The sequence below is a fragment of the Nicotiana tomentosiformis genome, chromosome 11, assembly GCF_000390325.3.
Source record: "Nicotiana tomentosiformis chromosome 11, ASM39032v3, whole genome shotgun sequence".
Lineage (NCBI taxonomy): Eukaryota > Viridiplantae > Streptophyta > Magnoliopsida > Solanales > Solanaceae > Nicotiana > Nicotiana tomentosiformis.
In genome coordinates, this window is record NC_090822.1 from 115033335 (window position 1) to 115048335 (window position 15001).

Sequence of the window (15001 nt, forward strand, 5' to 3'; positions counted from 1 at the left end):
AACATCTGAAATACTAAGCCTGGACCGTAAGGTTATGACATGAATAACAATAAGCCATATAAACATAGGTAGACAAGCCAAAATAATAAAATACTAGCTGGCCGACGAGGCCGCGACTGAAGACATACATGCCTACACACCTATATATACATGCCAAGCCTATGGGCTGGAGACTGAAAGCAGCAAAAAGAAACCCAGAATATTGTGTCCACAATAGCCTCTAAGAGTGTCATAAGCACTGTCGGGATAAGGCCCCAACTATACCCAAACTGTACAACAAAAGTAACCATCCTATGAAAGCTCCAGGAAGAGGTGGAGCTTACCAACTCACAGCTAAACCCCGAAATCCTAGCGGAGGGGTCGATCAGAGTCCCTACCTGGACCTGCACGCACGAAACAAAAATGCAGTGTCCCCAGGCAACGGGACATCAATACGAATAAAAATGTACTGGTATGTAAGGCAAAAAGTAGAATCATACATAGCTAATGTAAAAAGGTAATAAAGATACCACCTGACACTGAAACTCTGATAGCCTCCATGGCCGACATCCGACCTCATAGTAATAAAATATACATGGTATGCTCGTGTAATCGTATGTCGTGAATACATATATATTGATGTAAATGCATGACATAACCAACCAAATGCTAGCTATGGCGGTCTCTCCCGATAGCTAACCGGTATCATTTTGCCAACCTATGGCCATCTGTACAATATATATAGTCTTTCGGGCAAATAGGCCCCTTACCTCCGATTATAGCTCGAAGTCCATGCATAATATGTCATGTATGATATGAACTTTGAATGCACATAATAGGCCATAACAAGAACTTAGCCAACCTTGGCTCATTGGTACTCTTATTCTCATAATCTCATAATCACCTTCGTATCGCATACAAATGTCTCGTGGAACCTCATATCTTTTTTAATAAGTTTGAAAACTTAACTCGACTTTTAGAAAGATAACTTAACTCTGAATATGTTCATAAAAAGCTTAAGGTTCTTCACTTAGTCCTTATACCTGATTTCTTGATAATTAGTAACAGAAAGTATTTCAAAAAAAAAATAAAATGTTTTAGTAGTTTAAACATAAAAATTATATTTGAAAATTTTGAAATCGACGTGTCACTTAAGAGATTTTAAAATATACTTTAACAAGGAAGAAGGACTGATTGAAAATACTAAATGCCTTTATTTTTAAGTCACACAACCCAAAGACGAATAAGAATTCATATATATGGACATATATTTAAGAAAGCTAACAAAATGACATATATAGATGTCGAATAGCCTTTTTAACCGAACGAGTGCAATATCAACCTAATATCATCATGAAAATACTTCAGCTACGATACCAATACCTTTCACAGAAGGTCTTTCTAGCAACAGAATAGTAAAATATCACATTTGGCGTCTTAGGAATTTTCCAAAATTCGTGCTAAAAGGAAGGACGAAGCTTAGCTTTAACATACCTCTCCAACGAACGTCCGAATGCCTGTAGTTCCTTCACGAAAGTTGTTTCTTACGTCCTAAGCTTCGAAACCACTATATATATGCAGCTTATACGCATCTATAAACAGTTCATAAATGAGTTTAAATCGGAAGATTTTCCATATGACCCTAACTTGACGAATCGCCTGTAGAACTTTGTAAAAACGATCATAAAAGAGTCCCAAGATGATTACCTTGACAAACCAAGTATAAATCCTAAAGAACCATCAAGAACAACAATTTCCTATCTTCCAAAATTAGCTCCAAACACAGCTAATAGAAGGGGAAAACAATTGCAAAGCATAGAGATTGCGCTTCTAGGCACGGGGGCAAACTTTAACGATAGAAATCGTTAAAAACGCACCTTAATCACTCAAGAACACCATGAAACCCTCTCTTAAGCTTTCTCACTGTTTTGGGACGAATATGAAATGTTTTGGGGTCTTAAAAGTCGGATTTTCCGACTTATACCACTTGTTTGACCCGACCCGATTCGCGACCCGGTTTCAGCCCAGACAGTCCGCGGTAAAACAGTCATAACATTTTACTCCAATGTCGGTTTGATGTGAGATATCTTTAGTTGCAAACTAGACTCGTAGACCTACGATGTGGTAGGTTGTGGGTCCCATAACTCTTTATATATTGGGAGAAATTATCTGATACATTTGACCCAAAGTTTAAAAAATTTATTAGAGAAATTTACGATAACTTTTGCTGACCTTTATTTCACAACTTGCTTGACTCCAAAACTTAACATGTGACCAGTGTGATATTATAATACCTCATAACACATTATTCTTAGCATATTATACACTCTTAGTCTTATCCCACAGGTGCAAGTTAACTTAAACCTTCCGAACTCGCGGGGTGCTACCCGAGCCATTTCTTTAACCATGAACCTTTGTTTAAGGGATTCGTTTGACTTAAAGCTTTAGTTTAGTTCCTTGATATTACCACACATTTTCAGTCTTATTCTCCCAATGTGCTATACCCAATCATATAAGCCTAATATAACCACGCCACATTTTGTATATTACGTAAGAGAAGAGAGAAACTCCTGGGGTCTCACAATAACAATGTTCCCACCTTGTCTCGTCACATGCGCAACCCATATATATATATATATATATATATATATATATATATATATATATATATATATCACGCCTTGTCACGCCGCATGTGCAAATATCAATAGTAACAATAGCACGGCAGAATCTCGTGCTACTCCATAACAACAACCGCACGGCAGAAACCTCGTGCATCACAATAATAACAACCGCTCGACAGAAACCTCGTGCATCACCACAACAAGTACAACAACAACAATGGTAATAATACAAAGTACAACAAGTACATCAACTCAAGAACTTTTAAATCACAAGAAACAGTAGAACCAATTCACAAGGAATAACCACAGTAAAGAATGCTAGGCGTAAAGAGAACAGCTCAACAAGGAAAAACTAATGTGTAGCAACGATCCCACAATATAAACTTCAACAACAGAGAAGCTAACACGAGTCAAATAATTCCAAATAAAACAAGTCGACTAAGATATAGGATATCTAAACTTCTTTTAAGGTTGAGGAAATTACGAAGGATATTTAACAATTCAATTAAGGATAAGCAGCAGAAAAATAATCATAACCTCAATTAAGACTGAACAATTATAGGATGAGATAATAATAATTCCAAATAAAGATAAGCAGTTATGAAAAGATAGCATAATAATAGAGGAGGTAAAATCTTCAGTTAAGTCAAATAGGCAATAAGAGTGAATCCTGAAGCAATTAATTCTAATTAAAGCATGTAGAGGTGAAACAAGTAAATAGGAACTTAATCATATCAAGAACAACTTCATACTCGGTGAATATAAGGACCTAAGAATCCTAAAAGGCCAACTTTTCACAAATAAGTCCGAGCACGCACTCGTCACCTCGCGTACATGGACTACAATCAATATAGAAAACTAAAATCCTAAGGGGAAAATCTCCCACACAAGGTTAGGCAAGATACTTACCTCGAACCAAGCTCAATCAGTCTGTAAGAATGCCCTTTTCTCAATTATCCGACTCTGAATGGCCCAAATCTAGCCAAATATAATTGCATATCATGAATACAACCATAATAGACTTATCTAATTAATGAAATCAATACATTAACAAAAATCCCGAAATCTGCCCTAAAAGGTCGATGCGGGCCCACGTCTCGAAATCGGGTAAAAATTACAAAAATACGAACACTCATTCACTCACGAGTCTAACCATACTAAAATCATCAAATTCCGATACCATTTCGTCCCTCAAATCGTGATTTTTCATTTTGAAATTTTTCTTCAAAAACCATCATTTTCCTCTAACTCAAAACACAAATTAAATAATAAAAATAAAGATAGAATCATGGAAATAAATAAATTCTAGGTGATGAACACTTACCCAATCGATTTGCTTGAAAACCCCACAAGAAATCGCTCAAAACCGAGCTCTACAGGTCATAATATGATAAAAAAATGTCCTAACCCTCGATTTGGAAAACATATATTATGCCGAAGCCTTAAAGCATCGCGATCGCGGAATGGGAACTGCGATCGCGAATCGGAAATGGCTACTGCCCGGAATTGATGATGTGCGATCGCGAACAAGAATGTGCGATCGCGAAGAAGGAAATTAATGGCCCGGAACTGGGCTACGCGAACGCGTGAAGTCACGCGAACGCGAAGAAGGAGAAGGCAGACCTTCGCGATCGCGAATGGAATCACACGAACGCGAAGAACAACGAATTCCTCCTCCAAAATTACTCTTCGCAAACGCGAACGAAGGGACACGAAGGCGATTAAGGAAACCAGATGACAAAAAATAATAGTTCAAAAATAGAAGGAAATGGCCCATAGCCCATCCGAAATACACCCGAGGCCCACGTGACCCCATCTAAACACACAAACAAGTTCCATAACCTAACACGGACTCGCTCGAGGTCTCAAATCACATCGAACAACGCCGAAAATACGAATCGCACCATGAATCGAACTTAAGAACTTTCAAATCTTCCAACTTCGAAAACTCGTGCCGAAACCTATCAAACCAACCCGGAATGACGTTAAATTGAAGACATTGAAGACAATTTTTGCAAAAATCAAAAATTGAAGACAATTTTTGCAAAAATCAAGTCGAGTACGAAATCAGAAAGCCCTGCCGATTCCGTTTCATAAACAAAGCCATACACCTATGCTGGGATTAGTTATGCTGAGATTGTTTTTTATTCACTTGTATACAGTCGAAATAGATTTCGGCCTTTCTACGTTCGATCGAGTTCGAGTGTTAAGAAGTCGGAATGAGATTTTGGGAGTGAGCTTTGAGGTCGGTACTAACGAACCTCGAGCCCGAAGGTCGCTCGAGGAGGCGGCTCGATAATCCTATCGAGCCCGTGACCGAATCGATCTGCTAGGCACTGCTTCGAGGTCGGAAATGCGCGACGCCCATCTCGAAGGCCGAACTCGATCCAAGACCGAAGGCCCCGACCCGGTAACGAGTTCGAGCTAGTATCGAGCTCACAGACAAGAGCCGTTGCAACCACACCAAGTGAGAGAATCTTGGCGGGAATCAAGGAAAAGACAAGTCATCATGGGTTTTCCACTACATGTTTTACTTTATTGTATTTTGGTAATGACCCTCTTCTATAAAAGGGGAATCCTTGTAAGCTAGAAGATGGGGGAGAAAAAAAGATCACTTCTTATATTGATAGTTATCCCCTTGTGCTTATTTTACTTATTCATTCTTTTTGCTTATTATTTTCGTTCTTACAGTCAACAATACACATATTTCCATTTCTCTACGCGATTTATATCAAATTGTATCGCATATCCTTAGAACCATCCACAAATCTAATGTTATCCGATTTTTCCAGTAAACAGTTTGGCGCCCACCGTGGGGCTAAAGGTAACAGTGATCGTTTGATATAAACCTAAAGTACACGCCAGTTTGCAACTTCAAATCAGGAATGGCTTCACCTATCGACCACGAAGCCGGCCTTCAAGATGAAACCAACAACTTGGCACCCGGGGCCGGAAAGCCACTCGATGAAGGCACTGAGGCTCGAATCAAAGCACCCGAAATTCGAGCTGACGTATCATTGGATGTCAATTCACAAATAGCTCAAGAGGCGAATTAGCGTTCCGAACCGGAAAGAAGCATTCAGGGCGGTACTCGATCCGTAGCTCGAGACACCCATAACATAGAGGAGATCGGAGTCAGTTTACGGATGATCTTCGAGATGCTACAAGCCCAGCAAATAGCGATAGCTCAGTTGCAGAGCAAAACTCAGGTACAAAGCAGGCCGGAGCCCAATCCGCTTCGAGAAGTCACCCACAGAACGGAACCAGCCATAGAGAAGCCAAATGAACAAGAATCGGGGACTACTCCCGAAATTACTAAATTGCTCGAGGAACTCACAAAAAGAGTCGAAGCCAACGATAAAAAAGTAGAAACATATAATTCTAGGGTCGTCCAGATCCCGGGGGCTCCACCAATGATAAAAGGGCTAGATTCGAGAAAATTTATTCAAAGGCCTTTTCCCTCGAGTGCAGCCCCAAAACCAATCCCCAAAAAATTCTGTATGCCCGAAATACCCAAATATAACGGAACGACCGACCCCAACGAGCACATCACTTCTTACACGTGTGCCATCAAGGGTAATGATTTGGAAGATGATGAGATCGAATCTGTATTATTAAAAAAATTTGGTGAAACCCTGTCAAAAGGGGCAATGATATGGTATCATAATTTACCATCTAACTCCATTGATTCTTTTGCTATGCTTGCAGATTGCTTCATAAAAGCTCATGCCGGAGCCATAAAGGTCGAAACCAGAAAGTCGGACCTGTTCAAGGTAATGCAAAAGGATAACGAGATGCTAAGGGAGTTCGTAGCTCGTTTTCAAATTGAACGAATGGATCTGCCACTAGTCACAGACGATTGGGTTGTTCAAGCTTTCACTCAAGGTCTAAATGAGCGGAGCTCGAGGGCTTCGCGACGGCTGAAGCAAAATCTGATTGAGGACCCAGCTATTACTTGGACTGATGTGCACAATCAATATCAATCCAAAATAAGAGTCGAAGATGACCAGTTGACTTCTAGGACCATTACGAAAAAGAAAAAGTCGACCAGAGATCGATACCAGCCATATAGCGGAAACGATACTACTGCTGAGTATCCGAGGCCTCTTTAAAATCAACCTCGTACACAGGGGGGATTTATCATTGAATGCATATGTGATGATTATCAAGTTCGGTGCAAAGGAAGTTACTTTGTGATTTCATGACAAACGATGTCTCAATGGAAAACGTTGTAAGGGCCAAACGGTCAAAACGAACCATGCTTATATAGTTGGCCCGAGCCCTGACGCAAAACATGAACCCATGTGTAATGACCTGCAAAGAAAGCTCTCTTCTTTACCGATATTTTATGTTCAAGATTTATTATGCAAACAGGATCGAGTCCGAATCATTCGCTCGACTTCCAAGCCTACGGGCTACCTTTATTTTGAGTTCGAGCAATCACTCACTCGACCATTAAGCCTACGGGCTACTTTGACTATTACGCCTACGGGCTACATTGTATCGAGTTCGAATCATTCACTCGATTGCCAAGCCTACGGGCTACCTTTATTTCGAGTTCGAGCAATCACTCACTCGACCATTAAGCCTACGGGCTACTTTGACTATTATGCCTACGGGCTACATTGAATCGAGTTTGAATCATTCACTCGATTGCCAAGCCTACGGGCTACCTTTATTTCGAGTTCGAGCAATCACTCGCTCGACCATTAAGACTACGGGCTACCTTTATTTCGAGTTCGAGCAATCACTCACTCAACCATTAAGCCTACGGGCTACTTTGACTATTATGCCTACGGGCTACATTGCATCGAGTTAGAATCATTCACTCAATTGCCAAGCCTACAGGCTACCTTTATTTCGAGTTCGAGCAATCACTCACTCGACCATTAAGCCTACGGGCTACTTTGACTATTACACCTACGGGCTACATTGCATCGAGTTCGAATCATTCACTCGATTGCCAAGCCTACGGGCTACCGTTATTTTTAGTTCGAGCAATCACTCACTCGACCATTAAGCCTACGGGCTACTTTGACTATTACGCCTACGGGCTACATTGCATCGAGTTCGAATCATTCGCTCGACTGCCAACCTACGGACTACCTTTATTTCGAGATCGAGCAATCACTCACTCGACCATTAAGCATATGGGTTACTTTGACTATTACGCCTACGGGCTACATTGCATCGAGTTTGAATCATTCACTCGATTGCCAAGCCTACGGGCTACCTTTTTTTTGAGTTTGAGCAATCACTCACTCGACCATTAAGCCTATGGGCTACTTTGACTATTATGCGTACGGGCTACATTGCATCGAGTTCGAATCATTCGCTCGACTGTCAAGCCTACGGGCTACCTTTATTTCGAGTTCGAGCAATCACTCGCTCGACCATTAAGCCTACGGGCTACTTTGACTATTACGCCTGCAGGCTACATTGCATCAAGTTTGAATCATTCACTCGACTGCTAAGCCTACGGGCTACCTTTATTTCGAGTTCGAGTCATCACTCACTCGACTATTACGCCTACGGGCTACTTTGATTATTATGCCTACGGGCTATATTGCATCGAGTTCGAATCATTCGCTCGACTGCCAAGCCTACGGGCTACCTTTATTTTGAGTTCGAGCAATCACTCGCTCGACCATTAAGCCTACGGGCTACTTTGACTATTACGCCTACGGGCTACATTGCATCAAGTTCGAATCATTCACTCAACTGCTAAGCCTACGGGCTACCTTTATTTCGAGTTTGAGCCATCACTCGCTCGACTATTACGCCTACAGGCTGCATTAGTTCAAGCAAAACTACTCATTTCTTTGAATTAAAATCAACACTTGACTATTTAAGATAAAGGACGCTCGAACTCGATAAAACAAAGGGGACTAACCACGAGGCCCGAAGGCAACAGAGATTTAAATTCAAACTTTTTATTTAGTTTGAAAGGCATTTCTCTTCAAAAAAAAGAAGAAAGATTTGTATTTACAAAATTTTTGTACAGAAGCGGCGAAAACGCCATCAGAAGTTATCAGATTCAAAGCATGTTGGGCCTCGTTGAAAAGACAGGAAGCTGCTCCGCATTCATCACTGATTGATCTTCTCTGGTCACCAAGGACCAAAGGTAACTGGCAATTCCCACCGGGGAAGAGAAAATTCGGGTATCCTCAATGAAGTCGGGGACTATAAAGACGCATAAGATGATCGAGCATTACATACGTCATGGTCGGGATCGATAAAAATATCAGTGTATATCTGATCGAGCTGCTGGGAAATCATATCGTTTCTCGCCACATCCTTTTCTGAGAAATAAGGGGACTATCTGTATACGGTCGAAATAGATTTCGGCCATCCTACGTTCGATCGAGTTCGAGTGTTAAGAAGTTGGAATGAGATTTTGGGAGTGAGCTTTGAGGTCGGTACTAACGAACCTCGAGCCCGAAGGTCGCTCGAGGAGGCGGCTCGATAATCCTATCGAGCCCGTGACCGAATCAATCTGCTAGGCACTGCTTCGAGGTCGGAAATGCGTGACGCCCATCTCGAAGGTCGAACTCGATCCAAGATCGAAGGGCCCGAACCGGTAACGAGTTCGAGCTAGTATCGAGCTCACAGACAAGAGCCGTTGCAACCACACCAAGAGAGAGAATCTTGACGGGAATCAAGGAAGAGACAAGTCATCATGGGTCTTCCACTACATGTTTTACTTTATTGTATTTTGGTAATGACCATCTTCTATAAAAGGGGAATCCTTGTAAGCTAGAAGATGGGGGAGAAAAAAAGATCACTTCTTATATTGATAGTTATCCCCTTGTGCTTGTTTTACTTATTCATTCTTTTTGCTTATTATTTTCGTTCTTACAGTCAACAATACACATATTTCTATTTCTCTATGCGATTTATATCAAATTGTATCGCATATCCTTAGAACCATCCACAAATCTAACGTTATTCGATTTTTCCGGTAAACATCACTGTTTGGTATGTTGTATTAAAAATGATATTTGCATAATTTCTAAGAAGAAGATATAAGTTATCCCTGTTTAACAAAACAATAAGATCTTTAGTCAGCCTATTTTTAGAAGAACTTGGGTTACTGATAACCAAATAATTCCCTACTTCCTCAGTAATTTATTTAAAAGGAAATAAAGTTGACAAAAAATAACTAAAAAGAAAGAATAATTGATTGTACCAAATAAGCAAGAGAAAGTGAATATATTTCAATAGTACTCCGAACGTGTCTTTACAAATGAGATTCTCCTCCCTTATATAGGATTTTACAAATAAAACGTTTCCTCCTATTTATGGCGGAATCATTATGAGCTTTAACGCCATTAATTGTCCGTTATGATTGGTAATCGTAACTGTCTATGAAGATTTTGTAATGATTCTGATTCCACTTCTTCATTAATTGTATGTCCGTGAATCTTCCCTCTTTTCAGTCTTGATTCATTCCGCTCGTGCCTCTTCAACAATTATTTTAGGTTTGAACGTTGGTTCTCCATTATCTCATGGGTATTTGCCTCGTACCTCTTGCGCTTCATACATCTTTTAAATGAAATATGCCAGTTGTCATTTCCTCATTATTTCACGTATCATGCTCTGTCAGCTAAATATAATTTCACGTGTATCATTTATTTACCACCAATACAGATAGTCCCCCTACTTTCTGAATTCTCTACAATTGAATATTCGGTAAGTGGTATGTATTTTAAGGCGGGAATTCTTTGTCGTCGTTTCCCAAGCATCATTGTGCTTTCTTCTAAATTAATGCGTCGTATGTCACTTCCATTTAATGCATATGCCACGTGGCTTTTGATGATTGGTTCTGTGGCTTCTCAGCATTTTTTTAGGGATTTTCATACTTCTTAGGTTTTAGGAAACCTTTATTCTACAGTGTTCTTCTTCATTCTTCCTTCTTTTTTTCGACGCGTATTCCTCTATTAATTCCTTATACAACCATGTCTTCATCAACTCCTGACCCTCGCAAAGTCGTAATTGTTGATGAACTTTCTCCTTCATCTGCTCCTGTGAGAAGTAGAAGAGGAGGCAGACTTTGTAATTTAGGGTCGTTGTCCACTCGTGGTTCTTCATCTCAAACCACTACTCCCACTTCTTCTTCTTCTAAACCTAGCGCTTCTTTAACCCCTATATCTTCTTCTAGAAATAAGGAATCGAGTGAATCTATACGTGAACTAACAATTGATGAAATTGTTCCACAGGAATTTTCTTTCTCATCTGATCGAGAAACCATAAGAAATCAAGTTTCTTCTTTAGGTTCTCATGATCGTGCCGATCTTTATCCTACTCAAATTACCACTGGTTTAATTTCTCTTGTTCGAAGAGAATGTAACTGGAAACCTGACTTCCCAGTTTTAGTTCTTGATCCAAACCAAAGAATAACCTCATATCAAGCTGGTTATTTATTTATTTATACATATCCTTTCACTTTAGGATTTAGACCACCCATTGACCCAGTAATCATTGAATTTTGCCGCTTCTTTAATGTATGTCTGAGACAAATTATCCCCATTGTTTGGAGGACTGTTGCATGCCTTCGTTACTTATCTAACTTGGCTTCCCTGCATTTCACCTTTCATCATTTGGTTCATCTTTATTCCCTCAAATTATTTCGTGAAAGGGTGTTTTCACTTGTGGCCAGAAGCAAGAGGGTATTGGTTAGCCTTGAGGATGATAGAGACCATGGCTGGTATGCTCACTTTGTAGCTGCTCCCACAAGTACTTTGGTGGGTGAAGAGAATATACCCTTTCTAGAAAAGTGAAATTTTGCACGTAAGTGTTTTTCCTTTACCTTTTCTTTTCTTTCTTGAAACAAGAAACTTTTAATCTCGTGTCTACTTTTTCAGCAACCATGGAAGTTTTTGAGGAGATTCCTAACTTCCGTGCTTGGGTAGAAAAGTTATTGTCAGTTGCCCCTATGGAGAGAAGGTCTTAGAAGTACCTTTCTCAAAGGTTTGGTTGGAAAGTCAAAACACACGGTACCTTTTCTGTTCAATTTCTCTTCTTCTCTTGTGTTAGCTTAGGAGCTTCTTACCAAATTTCTCTCTTTTGTTAGGATTTCCTATTCGTGGTGTCAGTCCCGCATCTATTTCTTCTACAAGACTTTCTGTATCTCTTGCTCAAGAGAGAATTTTGAGCTCTTCATTGAAAAGAAAAGTTGATGGTTCCTGTGCCTCTGAGGGTGAAGAAGAACAGGAAGAGGGTTCTTTAGTACGCATGCCTCGGGTTAGGAGGCGCGTTATTTCCGATGATAAAGCTATCTCTCCTCCAAGTTCAATCCCTTCGAGACTTTTAGATGATCCCGAAAGTACTACATTAGTGATTTCCGATGAAGAAATGAATATTCCTCCCTGTGATTCTACTGATAAGTTGTTTACCCGTGGTTTTGATAATGAAGCCTTTGGTCCCGTTTCTGAAGAGTTGCCTCTAGCCTCTCTTCCAGTGTCAGTCCCCGTTCGTTCTCAAGATCCCCTACCTGAAGTTGCTGCTACTGCTCCCCCCGTGACTGCTTCCACCTTCTCTACTATTCCAGTTGCTACTACTTCTCATACAGAATTTGGGCCTTCTAGTAGCAATAAAGCGATGAAGAAGATTATCATTGAGGTTCCTGGGAGTGGGAACTTGCTGAAAATATCTAGTCAAGCTGATGTATGGTTGAAACCTTTGCTTGGTCAAGTAGAGAAGGCAAAATTGGAGAGTCACGACTCATTGACTTGGATAAATGATATTGTTCATTAATCTTTGAAGGTTCGAGTTTTAACTTTACTTCTTTTCTTTTCCTTGTTGTTGTTTTCTTTTATTTAACCACAACTCCCTTCCTTTCTTTTGTAGATCAATTTGATAGGCACAGCGCTTATGAAAAGGATTGTTCATACCGAGCAACAAGTCATTGATTACCTTACTGAAGCTGACAACTGGAAGGAGCAATTTGAGGGTCTTCAACTAGAGAAGGAAGTTTTGGCTGAAGAGAAGAATGCCTTGGAGCAACAAGAGAAGATGGTTGCGGCTGAGTTAGCAATTGAAAAGGCATCTTCAAGTCAAGTTGGCAAAGACAAGGATATCCTTTAGTCTTCATTCGCTGAGTAGCTTTTGAAAGACACTGAAAAGATAAGGGGTCTGAAGGAACTTCTTAACCAGAAAAAGACTGATGCCGGAGAGTTAGTTCAATCACTTACACAAACTCAAGAAGATCTCTGTGCCTCTTCTGATAAGATCAAGTTCTTAGAGAGTTCTCTTGCCCATTTGAAGACTGCCTTTGATGCTTCCAAAGTTGAGAAAGAAGAGCTGAAGGCTGAGATTGACCAGTGGGAGAAAGATTATGAAACTCTTGAAGATAAGTTGACAATCGATGTGAGTTGGGCTTTTTTGAATACCCGCCTCGAAACTTTGATAGAGGTTAGCCAGGAAGGCTTGCTGAGATCGCCAAAGCTATAGAAACGATTGAAAAAACTCAGCAAAGTCAAAGCTTTTCCTCACCTGAGGTTTATGTTCCCGAAGGTGATGATCCTATTCCTGGTGAAGTTAGTGCTCAAGCCCCTACTCCTGGTGAAGTTAGTGCTCAAGCCCCTACTCCTTAAGCTGAATCTTCTCTCGTTGTTGATGATGCCACCTTGGATACTGCCCCTTAGTTTTATTTGAAACATTTTGATGGGAATTTTTTTTTTCTTTTTGGAATGGATGTTAGTTTTTACCCCTATCTTGTTTTGGGGTTTGATAACAAACAAGTTCCTTAGTTTTGGCCAAGTTTAATATATAAATTTTTGCTTATTTTTATGTTGAGTTTTTGTTTTACTCTTTGGCTTTTAAACCTGCATTTAAAATGCTTTAATATTTCGTGATTTTGATTGACACAAATTTTTATAAAAGAGAGCCCCTTTATAAACGACACTAATAAATAAGACGTCTCAACTTCATATTGATGTAAATATATGAAAGTAGTAGAAAAAGGAATACTTTGAGGAAGTTTCATGAATAATTTGAAGAAGTTTCATGCTTTGAACTTTCAAATTTTATAAAACACTTTTCATGTATACAAATAACTTTTTGTACAACATCTACAATTTTTTTCATAATTGTTTTCTTTGTAACAAGTTTCAAAATTTCTGGTCTATTTAGTAATCCGTGACTAATTATTGCCCTTAACCTATAAATTCGTAGGAACTTGAAATGTATCTTGTGTCCATCTTGTATCTTTCCCGCGAGTTTATACCTTATCAAGGCTACTTCAAAGATTTTTTACTCAGGCTTGTTTTTTGGCTCTTGATTAGCTCTTGACTTTTGACTTTTGGGCTGATCCAGGCTTGAATTCTGACTTTTAGTCTTCTTTACCTTTATATATATAGTCCTCCAAGTGTTAGAGCTTTGAAGTATGAAATTTCGAGCACTTGATCATTCCTTCCATTTGATCCATTTCCTGAAAAGAAAAATACATACGGGACTTGAAGGTACACATTTAGATGATGACTGCTTAACCCTTTTTATTTCCATCAGAAAGGTTATAACCTAGACCGGGAATAATTTTGTATTTCGCGTGTCTTTCGGGTCTAATGTCATCATTGGTATGGGCTAGCTTTTTGCCTATCATCTAAAATTGTTAGTATAATTTAAAAGAACAAAATAAAATCACAGTTGAGCGATACCTGACCGTGGGTACTTCCTTTGCCTAGAAGTAATACTTCTTTAAATGAACATCATTCTAATTCGACGGTACTACCTTGCCTTCCATGGTTTCCAACTCATAAGCCCCTTTTTCTAGAGATGCTTCGAATCTTGTAAGGACCTTCCCAATTTAGACTCAACTTCCCTGCACCAGTTGCTTTTGTTGTTTGAAAAACCTTTTTGAGAACATAGTTCCCAATCTTGAAGTATCTGAGATGAGCTTTCCTGTTGTAGTATCTCTTAATAATTTGCTTCTGAGCTGCCATTCTTATTAGAGCCGTTTCTCTCTTTTCCTTGAGTAAATCTAAATTCGTTCTCATCTCTTCACAATTTGATTCATCAGTTGCTTGTATAAATCTTGTACTTGGATCACCTATTTTAACTGGAATTAAGGCTTCAGCATCATAAACAAGTGAAAATGGAGTCTCTCACATGCCTGTCTTTGTTGTCGTTTGATAATCCCATAATACTCCTGGTAGCACCTCAGGCCACTTGCCTTTTGATTCCTCTAATCTCTTTTTCAAATTATTAATAATAACCTTATTTGTTGATTCAGCTTGTCCATTGGCCACAGGGTGATAAAGTGAGGAAGTTATTTGTTTAATCTGCCAACTCTGAAATGATTTTGTGACTTTCGTGCCTATGAACTGTGGGCCATTATCACATACGATTTCTCTTGGCACTCCAAATCGACATATAATGTTTCGCCAAATAAAGTCCAT

General features: G+C 39.5%; 1 protein-coding gene across 1 annotated transcript; it reads right to left on the bottom strand.

The window, feature by feature from the left end:
• Nucleotides 1-14356: 14356 nt before the first annotated feature.
• On the bottom strand, nt 14357-15001 carry LOC138902057 (uncharacterized). Its single transcript, XM_070189869.1, has 2 exons — nt 14776-15001; nt 14357-14661 (listed from the first exon to the last, which is right to left on the bottom strand). Exons 1-2 carry the CDS (start codon nt 14999-15001, stop codon nt 14357-14359), a joined length of 531 nt encoding a protein of 176 aa, XP_070045970.1.